The sequence below is a fragment of the Doryrhamphus excisus genome, linkage group LG2 (assembly GCF_037039965.1).
Source record: "Doryrhamphus excisus strain RoL-2023G ecotype Guam linkage group LG2, RoL_Dexc_Guam_v1.1, whole genome shotgun sequence".
Classification (NCBI taxonomy): domain Eukaryota; kingdom Metazoa; phylum Chordata; class Actinopteri; order Syngnathiformes; family Syngnathidae; genus Doryrhamphus; species Doryrhamphus excisus.
Genome location: NC_136358.1, coordinates 27,280,472 through 27,303,392, shown reverse-complemented (window position 1 = coordinate 27,303,392; position 22,921 = coordinate 27,280,472). Strand labels below are relative to the sequence as shown.

The 22,921-nt window shown below is 42.1% G+C and overlaps 2 protein-coding genes across 12 annotated transcripts; one reads left to right on the top strand and one right to left on the bottom strand.

The window, feature by feature from the left end:
- Positions 1–341: 341 nt before the first annotated feature.
- On the bottom strand, positions 342–19,288 carry arhgap17a (Rho GTPase activating protein 17a). 10 transcript variants are annotated; one of them, XM_058061157.2, is made up of 23 exons: positions 18,752–19,288; positions 13,483–13,522; positions 10,944–11,048; positions 10,744–10,776; positions 10,239–10,315; positions 9,702–9,813; positions 9,478–9,554; positions 9,241–9,358; positions 8,626–8,694; positions 8,368–8,449; positions 7,736–7,863; positions 6,599–6,710; positions 6,442–6,523; positions 6,278–6,358; positions 6,089–6,202; positions 5,910–6,001; positions 5,011–5,158; positions 4,416–4,700; positions 3,936–4,084; positions 3,554–3,580; positions 2,932–3,465; positions 2,813–2,834; positions 1,261–1,407 (listed from the first exon to the last, which is right to left on the bottom strand). In XM_058061157.2, exons 1-22 carry the CDS (start codon positions 18,802–18,804, stop codon positions 2,830–2,832), a joined length of 2,523 nt encoding a protein of 840 aa, XP_057917140.2. In that variant the 5' UTR covers positions 18,805–19,288; the 3' UTR covers positions 1,261–1,407; positions 2,813–2,829. The 10 variants fall into 10 exon arrangements, with proteins under 10 accessions (XP_057917133.2, XP_057917134.2, XP_057917137.2 ...); XM_058061150.2 differs by lacking the exon at positions 2,813–2,834 and having other exon boundaries at positions 342–1,407; XM_058061151.2 differs by lacking the exon at positions 2,813–2,834 and having other exon boundaries at positions 342–1,407; positions 4,416–4,697.
- lcmt1 (leucine carboxyl methyltransferase 1) lies at positions 18,821–22,835 on the top strand. Of its 2 annotated transcripts, none has more exons than XM_078789031.1 (12): positions 18,821–19,145; positions 20,248–20,341; positions 20,426–20,517; positions 20,613–20,734; positions 20,817–20,893; positions 21,311–21,372; positions 21,488–21,590; positions 21,687–21,807; positions 21,912–22,013; positions 22,098–22,189; positions 22,288–22,385; positions 22,458–22,835. In XM_078789031.1, exons 2-12 carry the CDS (start codon positions 20,256–20,258, stop codon positions 22,478–22,480), a joined length of 978 nt encoding a protein of 325 aa, XP_078645157.1. In that variant the 5' UTR covers positions 18,821–19,145; positions 20,248–20,255; the 3' UTR covers positions 22,481–22,835. The 2 variants fall into 2 exon arrangements, with proteins under 2 accessions (XP_078645157.1, XP_057917145.2); XM_058061162.2 differs by lacking the exon at positions 18,821–19,145 and adding an exon at positions 20,010–20,044.
- Positions 22,836–22,921: the final 86 nt, after the last annotated feature.

Here is a 22,921-nt window from a genome sequence, read left to right as displayed (position 1 = left end):
AGCGGCCGCCATATTGGTCCAGGCAACACAACCACGACAACATTTAAATACGTTTGAATTAACAAACATTTTAACTACACGATACAATCGTTTTGAGAGTAGAATACTAACAAAACAACCAGAAAAGTATACTTCTTAATATACTTTATTTTCTTTGGATAGGGCGTATAACCAAGCATTCATATAACATATTTTATTCCATATTTCAGCTCACCAGACAACAAAACATAGAAAACTACGGAGCTAAAAAGACGCAGCATCGTCACTTCTAGTTTAATGGCATGTTGTTTGTCTTGATGTGCAGAGAGGGGGGGGTAAGGCATTGAGTCACATAATTGGGGGACATGATATCAATTGATTGTCTAAAGAGGTTGGGGAAAGGAAATAAAAATCACATATTTCCAGGGCTGCAGCATCCAAGACTTTTCTGCATTGGTACCATTCTAGAGGGAGGAAAGTAGATAAAATGTTCCACCACGTCACTACTGAAGTACACTGCTGTGAGTGCTCAGCTCAATGGAGGCAAAAAAACAAAACAAAACAACTTTAAAAGTGATCCGATGGCCTTTGCTCATGTGCAACATCAGCATCGCCTCCTTCGGTTTACATTCAAACTCACAAAAGGGAAGGAGAAGAAAGGCAACAATACTGACTGCGTTGAGGGCCGCCAAAGTTAACCCCGCTACCCAAAGTTTAAGAAAAGAACCCCCACGTTCCTTCCTCCCTTCCTGTGTCATCCCTGAAGACAGCTTATTGGAAATGCTAAAGTAAAAAATATATAATAGAGCTGTCCGTATAGTAAATATACAATGCTTTCATCCGATTAAGGCTTTTATTTATGTACATTTACTGACTGCATCAATTGTGTCAAGCCACAGGGAATGTGTGTGTTTCGGTAAATAAATAGAAGAGCGAGAGAAAAGAGTGTTTGGGATGACTGGAAACCTGCAGTCACCACGTTTTTGGTTCCACCCGCTAACCTTTTGTCATTTCATGTTCTAAGGCCATTATTTTAACATAAAAAAAAAAAAAGTATCCCATCATCCATCCATATTTTGGTACAAATTCCCACATCATTACAATTACACACCGCATTCCTCCATTGTTTGCTAACTTCAACATTTAAGATTAAAACGGATGGTTTTTCAATGGAGGAGTTCCACTGTAAAAGCTACAAGATGACAGAACCCCGTCCCTACCAAAAAATATTCACACTGATGCGACCAGCAAGATGCAGGAGTGTAAAGGAAGAGGTTCATGGCGTCCTTCCTTATAGGACTGTGCTCTCGCTCTCCAGGTCGCAGTCTTTAGGGGGAGGCAGCGAGGAAGAGACGGTCACAGGCTGCTGGTCCACACTGAACTCCGGCACCAAAGCCCGACTCAGCCCTTTGAAGGACATAGTCGGGTCTACAGACAAAAGAGGGTATACAGAAGTGCATTAAAGCAATGGGAATAAAACCCTATTAGTTTGTGAGTGCACAAAAGTCCCCAGTAAAGGTACTGTATGTCTTAAAGCCCAGTTGAACTACGAGGTGACGCTGTTGGCTTTGGAGAGCAAAGACAGAAGACGTGGTGACATGACGTGAGTAGGGTTAGTAGTTACATACACACCCACTGGATTTTGATATTCTTCTATTAGCCTTTTTTTAAACACTAATTTTAATTTATTTTTGAAATGCATAAAAAATACACAAATTAAATTACAAAATGATGATTATAACTCCAATACAGTATGTATTCCAATAAAGGATCCACATAATTTTAATGGAATTAAAAAATAATTTGAGAAAAAAAGAACAGTGAAGAAAAAAAAAAGAATTTAAATATATATAAAAATAAAAACCTACATTCTGTATATACACACATTTTTTGTTAAAAATGTGTGGAAAGAATGTAAAATATAATAATAATAATAAGAATACACAATAAATATATAAAAATAAACATATTAAATTACATACATTTATATTTTTACGTAAAAATTATTTTTTTTTAAATTACCCAAATTAAAGGAAGTTTGTAAAAAATGACTAATATATATTATAATAAATGCGTACACAATACATTTTATAACAGGCCTCCATCACTCACTGAGGTTCAGTAATGTTTAAATTGTTTGGACACTATCCAATTCAAACCACTGAATCTTTTCTTTTGTTGCTTTTCTAATCGTTAATAGTTTTTGTGTCAAATGTTTGGGATCATCTCTTTAAGCTAGGGATGTCCGATATTGGCTTTTTTTTTTGCAGAAACCGATATGCTGATATTGACCAACTCTCAATTTCCAATACTGATACCAATATGTGTAACATGACATATCTCCAGTGGTGGAATGAACACATATGAGTTGGAAACAGCATTTTTTAACATCGGTTTTCATGATCAGGAAAAAATCTGATACCGATGTCGAGTGATATCACATTTTTATGCTGATATCGGGCCATCCCTACTTTAAACTCAATTGTAAAAGCCAGCTATACAGATGCCATGTCTGCTGTGAAATGTTGCTGTAATATCTACCGTGACAGAGCAGATATCAGCTATCAGATGTCACAATAAAAGGTAGTTACACCCACTTAATGTCTTTTTTCCCCCGAATGGGAGCAGGTGCGGTGCTTTTCACACCTGGAAATTAATTGGCGATTGGTGTTTATTTAATCAAGGGCCAACATTTAAGGCAATACTGTATGAGGGCTGACTTCACAATAAACTGAGTCAATTTCATGCATCATGTATGTCGCCACAGGTGAAATAGGCTGCAGGTGGTGTAGAATGACCACAGTGAGGTGAACATAGTCAGTGAACTACAAACCTCTCACAGGAGCTCCTTTAGCCTGCGGAGGTGTTACAATACACACGTGATAAATAATTAGTAGTAGTGAGACGAGAGGGGTGACAAACTTAACATTAAGTGTCAGGATAGAGGCTCACCCATCATCTTGTAAGCGGTGGCACAGATCCCGTTGCTGTCGCTGGCCATGGGGGTGGGCTGCGGTGGAGGGGGGATGTTGGGTCTGTTCCTGGGCTTGGGGACGGGTCGCGGTCGGGGGAGCGACCCCGACTGGTAGGGAGACGGTGAAGGAGGGGCGACCTGAGCGCCATCCTGGTAAGAGGCAGCGGAGGGTGGAGGAGTGTCTGGAGGGGTAGGTGAGTCTGGGGGCGAGGGCTCCGTGCTCTGCTGGTCCCCACCAGTCAGACTGGGAGAACTGGCCTGTGTCGGTGGCTCTGGAGGTGGATGGTTGGGGGCCTGAATTGGAGGTTGATTACTGGAGTGGCGCCGGGGTGTGTTGTATTGCTGAGGGACAGGAGACGTGGGTGAGGTGGGGGAGTGGCTGGATAGGGGTCTTGGAGGGGGACTGAGGGGTTGAGATGTGACTGATGAGGAAGAAGGGTTCACTGAAGAGGAGGGCTGACTCGGGGGAGGGTTTGGAGGCTTGGGTGGAGCAGGTGCCTGCTTCTTGGTAGCTGAAGAGTGATGGAGGAACATTGGTTATCGTTAATTACATTACCATCCAATGATGTGTACGATCATGTTTTTCAGTGAAGAACGGACCGTATAGAGCTGCGAGCTTCCTCTCAGCTTGTAATCATAGGCAGCAAGGTAAAATGATTACAATGTTATTAAAATTCAAATGCTCATTGCCACATTGTGCACCAGTCCGAATGAATTTAACAAAATCAAACATTAATAGCCAATCAACTGGTTTCAGATGTGCAGCGTTGATAAAACCACAACAAGTCAAAACAGTCGGCGTATGTTCATGGATTTAAAAATGCATTTGACTTCTCCCCATGAAAGAGCTTTTCCACCCGTCGCTTACACACATCAATGACCTGGAGCGATGCAACCGTGACACCCGCTCCGTGTCAATACAGTACTCAATTATGTTAGTGTTAAATGTTTTACAGCAGTCATACAACCTTGGTGCCCTCACCTCTACGCGTCATATGTGGACTGGAACCCATGGATCCCGCCCCACCGGTCCCGCTGCCCAGCTGGCCAGCAGCATGGCTCCCCGATCCAGAACCACTACGCTGGAGTAGGGGTGCGGGAGCGGCTGTGGGGTCTCGTAGCTTTGGGTTGCTTCATGAAAAAGGACAGATAAATATATTTAGATGCATTTAGCATCATGTTATGCAACGCATAACCGCAGACATGGTAGTTGGCTTCTCAGTTGAAGGATAGCAGCGTCATTATCTGTTGATTCCAGTGATTCAGACAAGGAAGCATAGAGGGGCTAAGTGACTGAATGACAGCAGACATTGTCGTGCTGCTCCTGCAAGATGAGTGGTTGTAAAAAGACCAGACAAACAGCCCAAACGTGTGACTTCTAAAAGTATAAAAGCCATTTAAAATGTCATCCCGCTTCCCTCCCCAGCAGCAGCAGATGCAACAGCAGGCAAGCAGCTCTTACCTGAGCTCCTCTGTGTGCTGTGCTAGAAGCTGCTGGGCGGCAGCAAGGGCAGCAAGACCCTGTGGCAAGCTATGAGAGGTATCGGGCCCCCCTGTTCCCACAGAAGGAGCTTGGGCAAGGGGCTCGGCCAAGGGCTGCGGGACCTGCCCGGCGCTGTGTCCCTGCTGCCCTGGAGTCTCCACAGGGGGTAAAGGAGGCTGGAAGGCAGGTGAGGTGTGCTGCTTTCTACCTAAGGTGGTACTGCCTCTACGGATGGTGTGGTCCGAGTGCTTGTTAGGGGTGCTACTGGGAGACGGCGGCGGGTGAGAAAGTGGAGGAGACAAACAGACAACCACAGGTTCGATCAGATCAGAAGTTGATTGATTGATAAATGATTATACCAGGAGAAAGAATGATCGTGACACCGCGGAGCATAGAGAATAGCCGACGAGAACAGTGTTAGAGACGATTGAAGTGACATTAAATCACAACAAAAGTTTGAAACATACAGTAAAATGTGTGCTTGTGAGAAATTATATCAGCATCTGTGTAAGATTGATATGAGCATGATATTGTGTGCTGAAAAACCTATTTAAACAACACTTGAGATGTTTACTTGTCTTTGCGTGTTGTGTCTGTCTCTGGTCCCACCAAACTGCCTGGTCTCTTCCTCTCAATAGTTCCGCTGTCATAATCTAGATGATTGTTGTGGTTGGATGCAGGTACCGGCATTGCAAACATGCCGGAGACATTGAAGTCCACATCTGTGAAATCAAAGAAACAACATAAACATCGGTCTAAGTAGGCTGTATACTGTATGCTAAACTACACAAGCTGCAACCTGAGAGGACTATGTGTCATGGGTCTTAAAGGTGTGGCTTGACCAGAATGCAAGAAACAGACCCAGCACACGTGCTTGTTGAGTAAGAGGGCAGCTGTTGAGCTTGATAACATCATGCCTGGGCAGAACGTCATGTCAAGCTTCTTGAAAAGGTGCTCCCAATTAACACTACATTTGCTCTTTTTGAGCAATAACATATTTTGAAGCGTTTAAAAGATGAATTACACATTTAAAAGTCACAAGATAGCCGTCAGGCCTAAACTAGGGGCAAGCTTAATCATGGATTAAACCACTGTCTTGAAAAATGAAGTGCAAACAACTAAGTAGTGTACTTTTGCACTGGTATGTAATAGTCTCAACTAGTGTGCGACTTGACGATGAAGAACATGATATCACATGTGGAAAGTTGAACTACAGTGTAGCCACAGGATGGCAACACCTCTACGGAACATTATTCAGCTCCATACAACACTGACATGGAAACAGAAAAACATTCTGGCGGTCTGCCTTTGCCAAGATACATTAACTGTTACTCTAGAAATAATATTGTTAGAGAAGTATTATTTTAATAAGAATATAATGGAGGGTGTCTTGCATCTATACACATTTCAGGCATGTATAGTCACTGTTCATCCTTGGTGTCAAATAGCGAGCAAGAAACCACCTAAACCTACCCTCAGGAAAGAACCAGTCAGCATGCTGGATGATGGGTTCTATGATGGCCACCACATGTACAGAAGTAGCTGCAGCCATCTCTGCCAAACTCCTGGATGTCCCGTACGGAATGAAAAACATTTTATGAAGTAACATCAATATTAACTGCTTCCTATCAACACCGTCATCATTTACTCACCCTTCGGTCTTGGCCCAAAGCAGATTAGGTCCAAGGACAATGGCGATGTTGCTGGGAGTCATTTTATTTATCTCGCTGTCCTGAGCCAGTTTGGCCAGGAACTTCACCAGATACCTACATCAAACATTTATGATCGCGAATGCAGACGTTTTGCGAGTGTACTGTTGAAAATGTGGCGAGGTAGATTACCTCAGGTTGGTTTTGTTGTTCTTTGGTAGTTTATCACATACAACCCACAGAGCCTGAAGCCTCTTGTCTGGATCTGATACACTGTAACAATGGAATAGCACAGCTTTGATATGTCAAATTAATGAAGTACTTGTCATGTTTTTGTGTCAAGAAAGGAGCCTTGCCTGCATGCCTGGGTCCATTCATCATAATGCTGGTGGGTCATTAGAGGTTCGGGGAGTTCCCTCAGGTAGGACTTTAGTGCTCCTGAATTTACACGGTCACAAAAATTCAGTTTCATCAAAATAGGAAATGCTGACATGAATTAAAAACAGGTCATACCAGCAACAGCATGGGGGTCAGAGTAGAACTCCTCCAATTGCGAAGTAGAACAATCCAGCGCTGCCTTTAACTTCTTTAGTTTGGATGCCCCAGCTGCAATTCTGAACAGACCCTGACACACAAACATAAACAGCCATTATTCACCAGCAAACAACATCAAAGTGTGTGCAATCCCAGTCAAAAGCGGAACAAATAACCAGTGTGCAGCACAGAACTCTATTTACATTGACATGTAAACAAAGCCTGTGTTCACACTCTACTAGCATGTAACATCATTCACCAGGATCATGAATAGGACCTTGCAACCTTTTGCACACAGCTAGAAAACTGATTTATGAGCAGCAGACAACTGGACTCTATTGTATTCCAAGTTTGTTTTCAAGAGGGGGATATCACAACCTTTTCAATCATCATGCGCAGTGGCCCGCTGTGGGAATAGTGTAAAATTTTCCCTTGTTTACAGTTTGTCTGTCCGCTCAGCTGTGCCAATCTTCATGCGAAGACGCTATTTAAAGCCCACTTCCAAGTTAGTCGAGCCACTAATCGCAACCATGGCTCCGTGTAAGTTTTAATGAGCTTCGCCAGCACCTATTTTACTTAAGACAGCAAAACGTACCAATGAGGAGTCAGGTTTTAAACATGCTCTTCTATGCTTTAATAATACAAAGAAGGAAATTAACTGATCAGGATGATTAGGGTTTTTTGGTCATAAAATGAATGTTTTTAATAGGAAGCACAGAAAGCCATTTAGTTTGAAAGGGAACTGCAATCGTCATTTCTGAGTGGAAATTGCGATAAACTTTTTTTAACGATCCTATTTAATTGTATTGCATTGTTTTTATAGGAAGGCTGAAGAAAATGACATTAATTGTACAACCTAAGCCATATTCCCCAAAGTGGTACAGGTGAGTTGAAAAATATGTTTCGAAAAATGAGCACAGATCAAGAATGCAATAACACATTTTGTGTTCTTTTCATTCCATTACCACCATGGCTGCATGGGTGTGACGATACTTTGCTGACCAAGCAATCAATGAACATGGTGTCTGCAGCTCCACCCTTTGTACGGTAGCACTGTGGTTTTTGTGAGTTTGTGAGTGTCGGTTTGCATAACGCTGCACTTTGTTGGCCCATTACCTCTTCCTTCATTCCAGTCTCCAACAGCATCATGACACAGGCCTCTATGGGCAGTGCGATTTCCCTCCCACTCCTTTTAAGGTGTTCATCCAGCGCCGTGCCAAAGGCGGGTTTCTCTGTCCATGTATCTGAACACAAAATGTTCTTGTGACTTCTCGTAAACAGATGCCACATTCACAACTTAAATTCTAGTATTTCTTCCATGAAATTGTATTAATTTATTACCAGCAATTTATTATCTACATTTCATAGCGTGTCTCTTGGCAGCCCTTCCATTAAGTGTATGTGAGATTTTTTTTTTGTCCAATCAGATTTCAGCTTTAATGTGTTGCCACGTCAATCTGCCCAGAGCCTTCTGTATCAGTAGTGCTGGCCCATGTAACTTAAACTATATTAGCAATGGGACTGTTTCTTTAACCAATCAGGTTTTAGATTCACCTCAGTAAGTAGTAAGCTGTGGTAAGCTAACTTGGGTAGTCGGATGCAAGATGTGTGAAGTGTCTTGCAGAGCAGTAATGCATATTTGCAACGCGAGTCTTTCTCATATTGTCATCTTGTAAAAATGTTTTTTCTGCAAATCTGTACCGTACTTAATGTCACATTGGGTAAAATAATTGAGCTGTATGCTTTACCTTGCTGAGCCTGGATGGTGGGCAAGACACTCTCCAGCAGAGAGAGAGATTTTCTGTGGTATTCCGCCTGAGCTTCTAGGAGCTACAGGAAGAGAAAAGAAGAAGAGAAAATGATGAAGGCTGCAGAATAAGACAAACTAAACAGGAAAGAAAAGCTGGCCTGCACGTTGCTGTTAAAGTGACACAACAGCTGTGAGCATTCCCGCAGCATTCATGCTTTCATTTGTCGAGCGTGTTGACGCACTGCACTGCACTCACCGTTACAAAATAGCAGGCATAGTCTCCTTCTTTTGAGAAGAAACTGTACATGTCTGCGGCAAGCTGGTCCTAGTTGGAGAACACATGTTGTTAAAGTGCAAGTAGTAGCTCTCCAGCACAGTGTAATTCAACAGAATAAGTGTAGCAGTTCTTAGTATCCTCATTAAAATAAATCAAATGAATGGTCAGTGTTTTAAGTGGCACTAAGCTGTGCACTATGCAAGTCAGAAAAACTCCTGCTACACTTATTGGGGGGAGAACAAGGCTGTCACGCTTCCTGGGTAAAAAAAAAACCCTGACACATATCCTGCAGTAGACACTAAAACTTGCCCATGACAAACTCCAATAGAGAGACCTAAGCGTGTGGAGCTGACGGGGCATTCTGAGACATCCGTGTGCGTCAGCAAACTGGGTCAGACATCTTGGAATGTTCACTTGTTGTAATAACTTTTTCACAGGTGAAATGTTTGGCCAGGCCCAGTCTGGGGATGCTATATAAGACCACTGATGTGTCATCATTATAAGACATGTGAATGCCAAAATGCTTCCGTGTATGTATTAATAATGTTTCAATAACTGGAAACTGGTGGTGAATCCAATGAAGCTGCTTGATACCTTGCAAAGCTCCACTTTGTTCATGGCTTCATCCATCTCCTCCTTGAGTAGATCAGCCTTGGCTGTCAGTGCTTGAGTGTTTGTTCCTGAGATTATTGACTTGGTCGCCTGCAACCATCTGTGTTTGGACACACACACAAAGTATGAGTTTGTCTTGTCACAATGCCACAATGTCAAAGTCATGAGGAAGGGAGGAAACAAATTCACGCCACAGTGGTAACAAGTGGTGAAACAAACCTCGCTCTGGCAGAATCATAGTCCAGCACCAATTTGGCCAACTGTTTCCTCTGTTTCAGGATGTTGGGGATGTCCACCTACAGACACAAAACAATAACATGGCTTTTCCTGGTTGACAATCAAAACCGGCATCCTGATGAGAACGCTAAGTGATGATGTCAGACATTTTTGTTAATGCAGAAGCAGACAAATGACTTATGTCCGGCTACTGCTTGAGTTCTGACCTCTGCAAGTTGGCTGAGAGGATCCAAGATGTCTTTCTCGATCTGCAGCTCATGTTGCATCAATTCAGATGCCAGACGGCTCTCTGCATCCCCGCATACCTCCATCATCTTCCTGTTAAGACATATTAGAGAGAGGAAGTGGGTTTCAGGGCGTGTCCTGTTCATCCTTTTAGTTTCTGTCAGCACATTGGGAGACCTTGACAACTATTCTATATGCTCTATATCCAGTCCATAACCTCATACTATGTAATTGTGATTGAGGTGAGTTGTGATTGAAGTTTATGTGAACGCAGAGGTCACCCATTGCACTCTCTCTTCCTCATGATTTCTAGACAAAACTAGTAAAAACATGTTTAAGTTTCTGTGCATTTTGCTTAGCCACCGGGAATAATCAGATCCTCAAGAGAAGGAGATGTTTAAAGTCCCACAATAACTGTTTGGCTTGAATGTGCGACCTTAACATTAACACTCCCTGACGGGCAGCTGTCATGTATAGCAACAACGATTATCTCAAGTGTCAATCAATGATGGACTCACCCTATTAAAGAGTCTTCTCCCAGCTGGCTCCCACCTTCTATCATAGCTTGAGACAATGCTGTCAAAGGAAGCTTTTTCTGTGGCAAACATGTTGGTGTAGAAGAGGTACAGAACAATAATTAGCTTCATACAGACAAATAAACCACTTCAAAATATCCCCCCCCCCCGTCTGCTAGTCAAAAGTGTGAGGTGGAGACCAATGGAAATGCTATCAAGACTTTCCATTGAGTAAGTGGTGCATTCAAAAAGTCAGGAAGTGAGCTTTCTGAGAAAAGGGAGGGAAGTAAATGTTAAATGGAATACAGGAGGCAACCAGGAGAAGAGAGTCTATTAAAGGAAGTGTTCTGTCCCAGCACCTATAAACAGTGCAAAATGTATGCTCTCAACAACCTGTTTTAATGGAGAAACAAAGCCCAACTTGTCATGCAATAGTGAGAGTGAATAAAGAGAAGATGCAATGGAACAAGTGGTAGAGGTTAAATACTTCACTCATGTTTTCTTTTACCTGACCATTTCCTGTATAGAGGCGCGGTACGGACTGTAGTGCATGTTGGGTTGTGTGGGGCAGAAAACACAGAAGATACATCATGTCTACTGGGATATAAGTTATTTGAAATGAAAACAGCGACCACTCAAATGTGCATGGTAGACGATACAAGTATGACAACAATTTTGCTTCAGCGGTTCCACCAACAGCTGACTCACATGTCTTTTCTCTACATCTGCGCCAATATGTCCCTGCAGACACGAGACCATCTTCTTGTGTGTGTTGTGGGACACCACACGCACCAACTCCATCCGCCGTTCAATCTGTGCAGAAGAAAAGATGAAACAATAGTGAGTCCCATTGTAGAGTCTTGCCTTTAAATGAAGTGTGATCCTGTCTTAAGTTCTCTTTTGACCATACGTTGTTCAGTTTATTTTGATAATTTAAAACAACATAGTGCATTAATGGCTAATGATGTTGAACTCTTGAGCATAGATTTGATCAGCAGCTGCCTTGAACGGGGGTTGCTTAGAGATCAGAGTTCAACCCTGATTGATAAGGCTGGTCCCGACGGAGCAACACTGGAATGTTATCTTCCAAGCACATGGCTCATCGGAAGTGCTTCCATAGCAACACTCACAGGGCTATGCACAAGACTGAGGCCTTCATTAATGTTAGAAAGGCTTTAAAGTTACACAGGCTTTCTCCTGTCTGTGGCCCAGCGACACAGATCCACTGTGTTTGAGATATATAATGCTGTCATTGATGAGCTGGGAGTCACAGCTATTCTGGCTGGAGGCCAAGTGAAGCTGTGCACTGTCCTTGTGATGCCAGGTGCTTGACTGAAACAGCCAGTGTTAACAATGTGCACGGCTTTTCCGTCACTTTGTCCACACAGTCTTAGCCAAATGAATAGGAATTAAAAATGTTCATCAATGATGATGTTGCCAGTGCTTAACAGACACTACTAAAGGGAGAAGGTTGTGCCTGTGGTCAACATACGGGGAGAAAGTGTGCTAAAAACAATGTTCCAAATATACATAGCAACACACTGAGGTCTGGGGGGCAAGCAGATCAGAAACACAGGGGGACAAATGCAAAAGGGAGGATCAAGCAAATGCCAGACAATTGTGTTCCAAAAACAGAACAGAGTCAGAATTCCACAGCAGATAGCCGCCGCCTGTCTGCTTTTTTGCCTCCCACTGTTCTCGTGCTCTTACGTCACTCGCGACCCATGGTGGCCCCCGGCATTCCCAAAACAGCTGGGTCAAATACAAGCTTACCAAACACACACAGAGAGACATGTACAAATCTATAGGCTTGTAACACTGCTCAAGGTGAGTCAAGTTACCACTGGCACAAAACCAAAGCTAAGAAGAGGGATTTCCCTTCCCCAGGAAAAAAGGTTGTGCTTAGCTTGTGCGTCATTAGGAAATGGTTGTACTTCAATGCAGTAAAAAAAAAAAAGCACAGAACACCATGGCATAACTTACGTCATAAGCAGTTAAAGGGTAGCAGCAGGGTGTGTTCTGCTTAACAGGGACACAATCCCATGACTTGTTATAGACCAGGGAATCCCACAGCAGAAGGTGCCTGCCTGGTTGCCTGTATTTGTTTATTGGTTTCCAAGAGAAAGGTGTGGACATGTTTGAAATGAACAGCAAACATGACACACTGCTTTAAGACAATGACCTATTAGCAAAAAATATTTGCTGTTTGCATCAGATTAAGTGTGATGGGAGTTGGTTGCTCGCCATGGTACCACGCTGCTATCAGATTTTTAAACCCACAATAGTCTATCACGATCTTCCGGTCTCTTTGGCAACAAGTTTGCCGACAAAAGAAGGCAGTGTTGCTGTACTGTTGGCCTTGGTGCCTTCTCAAAGCAAAAAAAACAATACAATTTGTTATATTTGTATCTATGACACCACCCAATTGCACACAAAAAGGCTTCCTCGCTGGAATGCCTTCGCCGAGTAGCCACTATTTGGTGTTCACTCCACCTGCTGCTTCAGACATGCACTAGATAGCCACATAGGAAACCTGGAGAAACGTCTGCACCAGAGGTGTTGACATGCACAATGAGAAGATACACAGCACACCCATGACTAGAGTGACCTCTGGCCAGACCACTCTGCCTTCATTGTTTGTGTGGAAGTGTTTCACAACTGTCTCGGTCCACTTATCAGGTGAAGACGTGGTATAATACACAGCAGTGATACTCAACTGGTGTGTCTGTCCAACACACAACTGCAGATGTCTGCAACTGACAACACAAAGTCACCACTGTGTATTAGCTGAAAAAGAAAAATTGATTGTCCAGTCTTCATAATTTTTGTTTTTACAATGTAGCTTTGGCTTGCCTTGCCCATGCCTTGCCTATGTGTAGTAATGGGGAGGGGAGGTGCACCAGCCTGAGAAACAAATAATTCATCTGCAAAGACCAACATAAAAAGATATAATATTAGAATGTGTCTCCATGTTGAAAGTCACCTATCACCTTACAATGCAAGGTTTTAGGTGGCTCTAGTCACAAAAGTTATGCATGTATATTTTTCTGCTTTTTTATTAAGTTTGAAGTCTGATCATAGGCATAATCGGAATTTTTAAACAACATTAGCATGCACTATTTGGAGACAGGACTTTGCAACAAAGTATTTTCAAGTGTGATCACAGCCAACGCCCCAACAGATGCAGTCTTTCCCTGGATGAGGTAAGAGCTTGTCACAGCTTTACCGAGTCAGATTAATGGTTTACCTGTAAAAGGTCATCGCTGAGAACTTCTGTTTTCTCCGCTCTGTGAGTGAGGGGAAAAAAAACAGAAAAAAAAGATCAGTACTGTCACACAAGGATGGTAAATACACAGTATCGTAAAAATATGAGGAGTGGTGCAGAAGCACGCGCTGAACTTGAACTCAACCAATGCATGGGGAAACTCAGCAATCGGTAAACAAGCTGGTGTCCGAACACATCTCTGTATAGGTTAAACAAATAAAGCGCATGGCACAGAGAGAGTGGAGCGCAAACTAGTTTGCTGTGCTTCAGCTGCAGCTAGTTCATGGTGACTCATGCAAGGCATCAACACAGCAGTGCCCTGCCTGAGCCTATTAATAGTATACTAATAGTTGGGCCTGGTGAGGTCAGACAGATTAGATTCACTTAAAGGGAGAGGGAAGGGGAAAGAGCTAATGCTTGTTTAGCAACACCGTCACATTTACCAGTGGTAAACCGTGGAGTCTTGTATAAAAAGCTACAAACCTTAACCCATATCATGCAATACACTCTCAAATTGTAAAGCACATTTATTTATTGGTAACAAACATTCTAAACGAGATGTGCATATGTAGATATTTTTATGACTCTTGTTTACACAGTCAGACGGAAAACTGCACTTTTATGTTAGTATGGCTGGTAGTATGTCCTGTGTGTTGACAATGTCTGTACGACGAGTTGGGTACAAGAATAAATGTGCTTCCTGTCTTCACTCAGAACCTACACGTTGTCATCCGGCATTGTTAAATGCCCCTTACATTAAAGCGGTGAAGATATACTCATCTGTAGTCTCAATGTGCATATCTGAGTGCATAATATGAACATCTATGTATGCTAGTAAGTCATACTTGTTTAGGAGATTGATTGTGACTACTACTACTTCTGGATCCTGATCAGCTAAATATATCACTGACCAAGGGTGAATTACGTGTTCATTGTTAGGTGTGATATTTTATGACTATACATTTACTGTAACTGTATCATACAAATACAAATAGAACTAAAGGCCTACTGTTACAAAACATGAAGCAGGTAAAGATGCTGACCTGTAGAGAGCCTGAAATTTGGGTAATAATAGCCATCAATGAAGTCTCCCTCTCAAACTGTGCTCTTGAACTATAGTAACCTCATCAGCGCAGAACAGCTGCTTTCCATTACAAACATGGAGGCAAGCAGAAATGGCGAGACTAACACCGATGTGGAGGACAGTTTTGGGGTTCCATGGAAAGAAATACAAATACTGAGGTTCAGGTGGTTGGGGGTTATACCGTGAACTCCACAGAGTAATGCAAAGGCAATGGTTAGGACGGTGAGGTCCCACATGCAGAGACCGGAGCTGCAGAATAACCTACAGAAACATAACAGACCACTTCCAGCTCACTGTGGAAAAAATGTTCGAGAGTGGGGTTATGGAGCCACAGCGTGGGACTCCTTGTTCTGGTGCAGACAAACAATTTATGTGGTTTGGTTTGAATGCTAAGTGATGTAGTCATCAAACAAGCTTAACCAGTAAGGCTACATTCTCAACAGCTTTGCAAGTCAACCACGTACAGTGGTACCTCGGTTAGCATCCGCCACGGTTTGGCCGTTTTTCGATTAGCATCCAAAATGTTTGCTAGCTTTCCCTTGACTTGCGTTTGCTTGCTTGTTCAGCATCCATAATACCATCCAGTTTGTTTACACCACCATCTTGGCTGTGGTCGTGGCCTTTGTTGAATGAAAAACTCCAGAAAGGAAACTTGCCTCATCTGTGTAAATTCAGATAATAATAAACAGCGAGCTTGTGATCGAGCTGCGGAAGTTAGTAGAAAAGCTAAACAAACAAATAGTATCTAGGATTTGTTACTTACAAACTTACCTTTGGTGGTGTTCCATATGTTTACATCTAAGACGAACTGCGTTAAAAATAAACGTGCTTCTCGTATTTTTTTCCCCACTCAGAATTTGCCCAACTTCATTACAAGAAGTAAAACACAACATGGTGACAGCGTTTGATTCATCCATGTAGCCATCAACTCGGCTCTATAATTTATACCGGTATATATCATTTTCGTATCACTGGAATAATCTATACTGGTATAGCGATATATAAAATAATATCGCACAACCCTATGTTGAACGAATCTCTGTTAACTTCAATTGCCCTCTTAACGCCCATGTTAAGAATGTTGTGTGATGACAACAGCTTAACATGAACATGTAAAAACCCAAAAGAACAACAACTGTCAGAATGATCAAATAGGCCGTGTGCAGCCTCAGCAGAGGACAAGCAACCACAAACAAAACAACAATTGTTGAGCTTGCATCAGCTGACCTACAGTGAAGCGAGCTGGCCTCCATAACAGTTCACTGCATCAGCAGCCTTTGGAGAAATTGTGTCACTCCGTGTTGCATCCGGATACTTAGCCACCATGGCCACTAGGCTGGGAATGGTAACCATGGCAATGTACTGTCAAAGTGAAAGTGGAGTAAGCGAACGCAGCCGTCATAAGCACAATAGAGCTTCTGTTAGCAGACACTCCAGAAAATCAACAGGCTGAGGAGTAGCGAGGTAACAGTTGGCAGCTTGAGGCACAACGTAATGGATACAGGGCCCGGATGAAAGGAGCTGGGAGAATAATTGAGCAGTTCAGGCTATATAGTCTCCCTAATGCGGCTGATTGTATGAGCTGTCAAGCTAGTAATCTGCAATTTTTCTGACTTATTTATTCCCTCAGTTAACTTTTTTCAGCATCAAACCAGCAGAACATAAATTGAGAACATTGCAAAAATGTCAATTTAATGGCAAAGTTGCTGAGAGCTCTAAAATTGAGAGTGCAAAATGTCGAGCCACATAATGTCACCTGGCCTATTTAGTATAAATAAAATAAAAAAGTATAAAGTATAAGTATAAAATAGTATTAGTATAAAATAAATAAATGAATAGTCACAATCAATAGACTCTTCAATAACATAACCAGAATAATATGATCGGAATATTCTGGGTTCAGACTGGCAATTAAAATGTTTTTGCCACAATACTTGAATAATGTTTTTCCAGTCTCACCCTTGAAGAATTTCAATGAAAACCAAACTTCTGTGGGCAAACAAAGAACAGTCTCACTCTGCCTGTCATTGAAGCACACAAACAGCCGACACACCTCATCGTCCCCAGGGCAGAATCTGATGACACCCAAGAAAACACCCATTTCCTCTTGATTCCACTGTGACATGTCAGGAGGAAGGTGCCTCAAGGACTGACTTGCACAGGCAATATATGACAATGCAAAACACTGACCTACAGTATCTGAGGGGATTACAGAAGCCAACTGTTAATACAGTATTGCTAGAAAATGGCTAACAAATTGTGATAGATTACTGCCGTGCTGATTAATTGAATAAAACAAGATCATAACACAACGATGCAGCAATTAACTTGAATGAAAAGCACACTAGATAACGTTAGCTGGATGAATTGTTCTACCGTATGCGCACGAGTATACTTTGTTTGCTAAACCGTATACCGTTTCATCCTTGTTATTGAACAAGGAAGTGGCCTAACAAACTCCCAAATATTCCACATGGCCATTTTAATTGTTTTTAAAGGATAAAGTGTTTAAAACCTGAGCTTATAAGCCAACAATACAGGCTTGGAGAACCATTTCTCATAGTTCCTCGACAATGCAGCTCCAAATAAGGTCATGTTTTACAAGCGGACCTGTCATGTGTCTCAGGTTCTCGTATACCGGCCTTTACACCTTTATTCCAAGAAACCCTGTGACTTGCAGCCTTGAATCTATTTTGCCAAATGTTCCAAGACACGATTTCTATACTAGCAATGCAAGATTTTACTTTTACTAGCTTGGACCTTTGGCCCATTGTGGCAAACAAGGGTGTATGAGGTCAAAGAGTTCACAGACTGCCAACTGAAATTATCACGCGATGTACGGAAGACGTGCTCCCCTTCAATGTCAGTGTATGAAACTATCTTGCTAGCCTGCTTCCCTCGTTTGCTTTAGAAGGCAATAGCCTGTGTCTGGGAGGCAGTTTCCTGTTTGCGAAAAAAGCAGAAGGAGAGATTTCCTCCAAGCGGCTGCATGCTGGACATAGCGTTCTGCCTTCGCACAATCACAGGAACCCAGAGGGCAGCCGAGACGGCCTGGTTGCTCCTTGCAGACACGGATACACAAGCAGGCACCACCTTCACCTTCAAGGTTTGCTCAACGCTCACCCAAATCCATAAACACTTGCATGCCATGGGCTCAGAAGGAAGGATGGACACTGCTAGTGCATTAAAATAATGCTTGCTCCCTCGCTCTCTCTCGACGCACTCACCGACAAAGAGAGGGATGTGCATGTGTCTGTTTTCTCCATCACGTTCCTTTCAGCTGGTTCACTGTACAAAGGCATATTACGACCATACCAGCCGCACTGCCTTTGCAAAGCCTGAGGGAAAATTATTGGGCTTTAGGTCCGACTCATGGATGTCTAGAAAATAATCACTATATTGACCACAAGAGGGTAAATCATGTTTCTGAATGTGTGTGTATATTTGAAAAGATCTACAGAGTTATTGTAAAAACTTTACTGAGTATTTTTGCTGCCGTTTTCACAATGTTTCCCCAAAAATGTATTTTTGGATGATTTTCACTGAGCTTTCTTTTGGGTGTTACTATGCATCGCCTGGTTACACTAATATCTGTTCACATCATTTCCAGTGTTTTGGTCCATTGGAGTGGTAAGCGTCCGCACATGCCACACTAAACTAAACTAATCTAAAGTCTGCAGGAAGGCGAAGGCCTAAGACAGTTGCATTCTACCTTTGGCAGCGCAGCAAATGTAGTCAAGTCCGTTTTACACCGACCAAAAGTCCTCTGGTTGCTGATTTACAACTAGAAAAATGACAACATCCTCCTCCTGCTGCCCCATCCAGATGGTACCAGCACTGAGGTGTTGGCTGGTTGACTAAAACATCTGACAGGAGCGTTGGAAATCCGTAGGAAATTTGCTTGTTTTTAAAGGATTCTATTGTCTTCAAGACAACATTATGCTATTAACATGAAGAGCCCAAGTCTAAACTGTCAACCATTGAACGCACATGCATAAAGACAGCCCCCCACCCGTCTATGTTCATGTGACACTCATTTTACAACCCCATTGCAAGAAACGACTGTAAAAGTAAGCCATGAAAGAGATACCATATAAAGCCATGTTGTGATGCCTTCACGAAAGTTGGCATTGCTAATGAGTAAATGCCGTGCACTGCGATACTTGCCTGCCAACTGTTTGATTGGCGAGCTGTTTCATGCGATTAAACTGTTTCTTCATTTTCGTCGCCGTTCCAGTCGAGTCCTCCCGAAGTGCACACTTCAAAAATGTTGACTTTCGTTTGTCATGAAGTTCACACAGCCTCTCCCTGTTTCAACTTTCCCAGCTGTGTCTATGACAGTGAAAACATTCGCCAGCCATTGAGCCCAAAGCCAATTAATGATAGTTTGTAGCTTGCTAGCTCTTAAGTTAGCTTTTCAGAAGTGGAAACGTCTTCAGGGACGCGAGACGGCATGGTCCTCCAACTTGGTTTTCTCGATGTTACCCCACATGAAAGTTCCAAGATGGTCAGCCGTGACAAGCTTTCACCGACTCCAGCGGCCTTTCGACATTCTTCACTGGTGAGTGGCTAGCCGTAAAGCTAATGTTGCGTTTAACTGAGATGAGTAAATCCGTCAAAGCGCTTTCTCCCCCTGTACAGCGGAGAGAGTGGACTGCAGCTCCAAGCGCTGAGGAGAGAGAGAAACCGGAAGTTGAGAGAAACCGGATGTTTGTTTGATTGTTGTTAATTGGGGTCAGCATATATTTCGTTAAATCAACACAATTTTTATTACGGATATCACTCAGCAAAGGATATGGAGAGCAACGTTGATATTTGTAGATATTTAGTTATGTATTAGTTCTATATAGGTATAACGTTATATAGTTATATTTAAAGACAAAGCCCTGGGTTATTATTAGTTATATCAACTTAGTATCACTATTATTTCATCCTTTGCTCTTTACATTGTGCCTTTTTACTGTATTTTTTCTAATTTCTTTTGGGTTTTTTTGTTTAATAATAATTTATCATTAATATTAACATTAATACTCACGAATGAGTAGTAAGAAGCAGAGTTTATTTAATCCTAAACTTACCCAATTTCTATTACTGAGAATTCAGTCACACCATATGTTAAGCATGTTGCCACTTAATTGTTCGTCATGAAAACGTTTATTCTCTTACTGCTTTAAAGTGTCATCAGTTTCTGTTGGGAGGGGCAGATTACATCTGCAGAGATAAAATAGTGTGCGATACTGTAAAAACTGTTTTCCTGAAACATTTTAAACGCAACGCTAGGAATTAAGACTTTTTTTTCTATTTACTGTAATTTACCTTTTATTTTAATGGGAAGTCTTGCAACCCGGATGTGCTCCTGTATCATTTCCGCTCTGAACTTTACCCATTATAGCCACCATGGTTATAACAACCTGCAAGCATGTTGTAGTCCGTGTGGTTTACGTTGAAATGCATTGATTGGTATATCATTTCATTATTGTCGCTATGATCAAATTATTCCATTCGCCGAGTAACCCTGAAGTTGTCGCACATTTATCTTGAAAGTTGTTGATTTGTACAACCAGTCGGTGCGTTAGCCGGCAGCTAGCCTCCTGTAGAGGGAAACAAGAAGACGAGATAGCGTCATGGGAATGTTATAATCATTTAATGAACATTGCATTCAGAATCTGCCATGGCAGCGCGGCACCCCTTGACCGACACTGATACTTCCGATGAAGCAGTGAGGGCGACGTGTGACGATGCTACGGCTTGCAAAAGGTTGTTTTGATTTGTCATGCTTAGAACACTCACTGTTGTCTTTAACGGTATTTATTAAGACTCATTATGATGTGTTCTTTTTAGGTTTGCCATTAGTAAAGGATACTGGACAGACCCTTACATCCAGTATTTTGTCAGATCTGTTGGTGAGCGGAAGGCACCTGAAATCAACAGAGGTAAATAATATCCTCCCTCCACAGACTGATTGCTGTCATATTATCAGGATGTGTAATTTAATTGCAGTCCTGGCTGTGTTTGTCTTATCTTATAGGATATTATGGGCGTGTTAAAGGTGTCAACCATCTCCTTGATGCATTTATAAGAAAAACAGAACGTGACTGTCAAGTGATCAACCTTGGGGCCGGGCTGGACACCACCTTCTGGAGACTCAAGGTTGTTTTCTGGTAGCAATCACTTACCGTATATATCATCTTCTGCAGCATTTGATCATTGTGTGTGGGTTTGTGTTTAACAGGATGAAAACCTCTTACCAAGGAAGTTCTTTGAGGTTGATTTTCCTACTGTTGTGGCCAGGAAAATACACTATATAAAGTAAGACAAGCAATATTTTTCTGGCACATTATGCATCATGCATACAGTGCAGTGTTATTTCTAAAAACCTCTGACAAAAAAATCTAACTACACGTTTGTAAAGTCTACTTCTGTGTTTCCCAACCTTTATTGATTCAGGGAACATATTTTACATGAGACAAACCTCACAGAACGCCACAAAAGATGCCATGCCATGCCATGAGTCTTATTTATGTCTTAAATGTCTTATTTTCTATTATTATGTAAGACGACTATAGGGATATTGGTTCATGTCTAGAAGGCTCTAATAATGCTAAAAAAACAACCAGGTTTTTGATGCTCTCACTACTAAAATGAAGCATAAACTATCATGAATGTATTTGCCTAACATGCATGTTTTTGCATATTTTGTAATTTAATGTTATTTTCATTCACTAGGACCAAAGCACCTTTATCCAAGCCCGTCATTGAAACACACTCAACAGACTCCTTGCTACTAGGTAAACCTCAGACAACATACAGTACATGACATTGCTAAATGATGTCTCTTTGGTTTTCAAGACATTTTATGAATAAATACCACGGTTGTTGTACTATGTGCACTCCTTTGCTCAGACGCCCACAGTCTTGACTCGGATCGGTACTGCATCATCGGAGCAGACCTCAGAGACATTGCTGCTTTGGATGCAAAACTGAAGAAGTTCCATCTTAACCCCGAGTATGTGAGCATGAAATGTGGGTTTCATCACAATGTTGATGATAATGGATTGACATATGGTGGATGAGAGTAAAAATGTGCAACTGTGATGTACAGGTTGCCTACATTGCTCCTGTCGGAGTGTGTGCTGGTCTACATGACTCCTGCCCAGTCCTCAAATTTAGTTCACTGGGCTGCAGACACCTTTCACACGGCCATGTTTATCAACTATGAACAGGTAGCCAAAATAAATAAATACCACTCTGAAAGTGTCAATCAAAACTGAGCATGCATCAAATGAAGTCCCCGATGGTTATCTTAAGATGGCATGTGTGTGTCTAGGTGAACATGAGTGACCGTTTTGGCCAGGTGATGATCGAGAACCTGCAACGGCGTCAGTGCACGCTGGCGGGAGTCGAGCTGTGCCAGTCTCTTGCCTCTCAGGTAACCTCCATACATATATAATTTGAAACAGGCTATGTACTTATTTAAATGTGTATTAAAATGTTAAGTGTGTGTTGCTTGCAGAAGGAGCGGTTTCTCCGGTTGGGTTGGGATCACGCTGATGCTCTGGACATGGTGACAGTCTACAGTATGCTTCCTCAGGATGAAGTGGCACGGTAGTATTGACCATCTAGCTGTTACCTGGGCCACTAAATGATAGTTAACAATGTTGTAAGACAGATAAGTCATTAATTTATCGCTTTTATTCCCACAGAATTGAGCGTCTGGAGTTCCTTGATGAGAAGGAGCTGTTGCAGCAGCTCCTGCAGCACTATAGCATCTGCTGGGCCACCAAAGACAAGCTCAGTCTAGGTAATGGCGATTCCATTTCAGGTCAAGTTACAATGTGCCCACACTAAAGTGTGTTCTGTTCTGTTCTGTCAGGTCTGTCACAGTTGGCATTTTGATGGAAATTGACAAGAGGAAGTCTGGATTTTGCATCACATTAAGCTTCCTGAATTCTGAAGAGCATGAGTGTTTTATTGCTGTATCACATATTAATGTGAACATTTGTAGAATGACTGATGTGTTGAATTTTATTTATTCATCAATTGCTCACTCCTACTTATTTTAATAGTGTTGAACTGTAAACTAATGGATACGTAGTCATGCTTTTGCTTATGAAAATGCAATTTTGTCGGAATGATAAGTGCACTTGAATAAACTTTTTTTGCTTTAGTTGTGCATTGTTTGGAAATGCCCCTGCTGACACCCCTGCTGCAGTTTAGTTTCTATACTATTGTCCTATGAGAAAATTCAATAAAACGTGAGACACTGTGTACCCTATTATGTGAAGACAGAAGACAAAGCTGCATGATTGGTCAGTCAAAAGGAGGCATAACCTTTAT

Bases quoted from the DNA above. Each gene is read 5' to 3' on its own strand.
- arhgap17a (XM_058061150.2), bottom strand. From the start codon at position 18,804: ATGAAGAAACAGTTTAATCGCATGAAACAGCTCGCCAATCAAACAGTT. The intron at 6,002-6,088 runs GTGAGTAAATGA...CGGGACATCCAG, and splicing joins CTTTGGGCCAAGACCGAAGG to GAGTTTGGCAGAGATGGCTG. The intron at 1,408-2,931 runs GTGAGCCTCTAT...TTTTGTCTGTAG, and splicing joins CACCGCTTACAAGATGATGG to ACCCGACTATGTCCTTCAAA.
- lcmt1 (XM_078789031.1), top strand. From the start codon at position 20,256: ATGGCAGCGCGGCACCCCTTGACCGACACTGATACTTCCGATGAAGCA. The intron at 22,190-22,287 runs GTAGTATTGACC...TTATTCCCACAG, and splicing joins CCTCAGGATGAAGTGGCACG to AATTGAGCGTCTGGAGTTCC. The intron at 22,386-22,457 runs GTAATGGCGATT...CTGTTCTGTCAG, and splicing joins CAAAGACAAGCTCAGTCTAG to GTCTGTCACAGTTGGCATTT.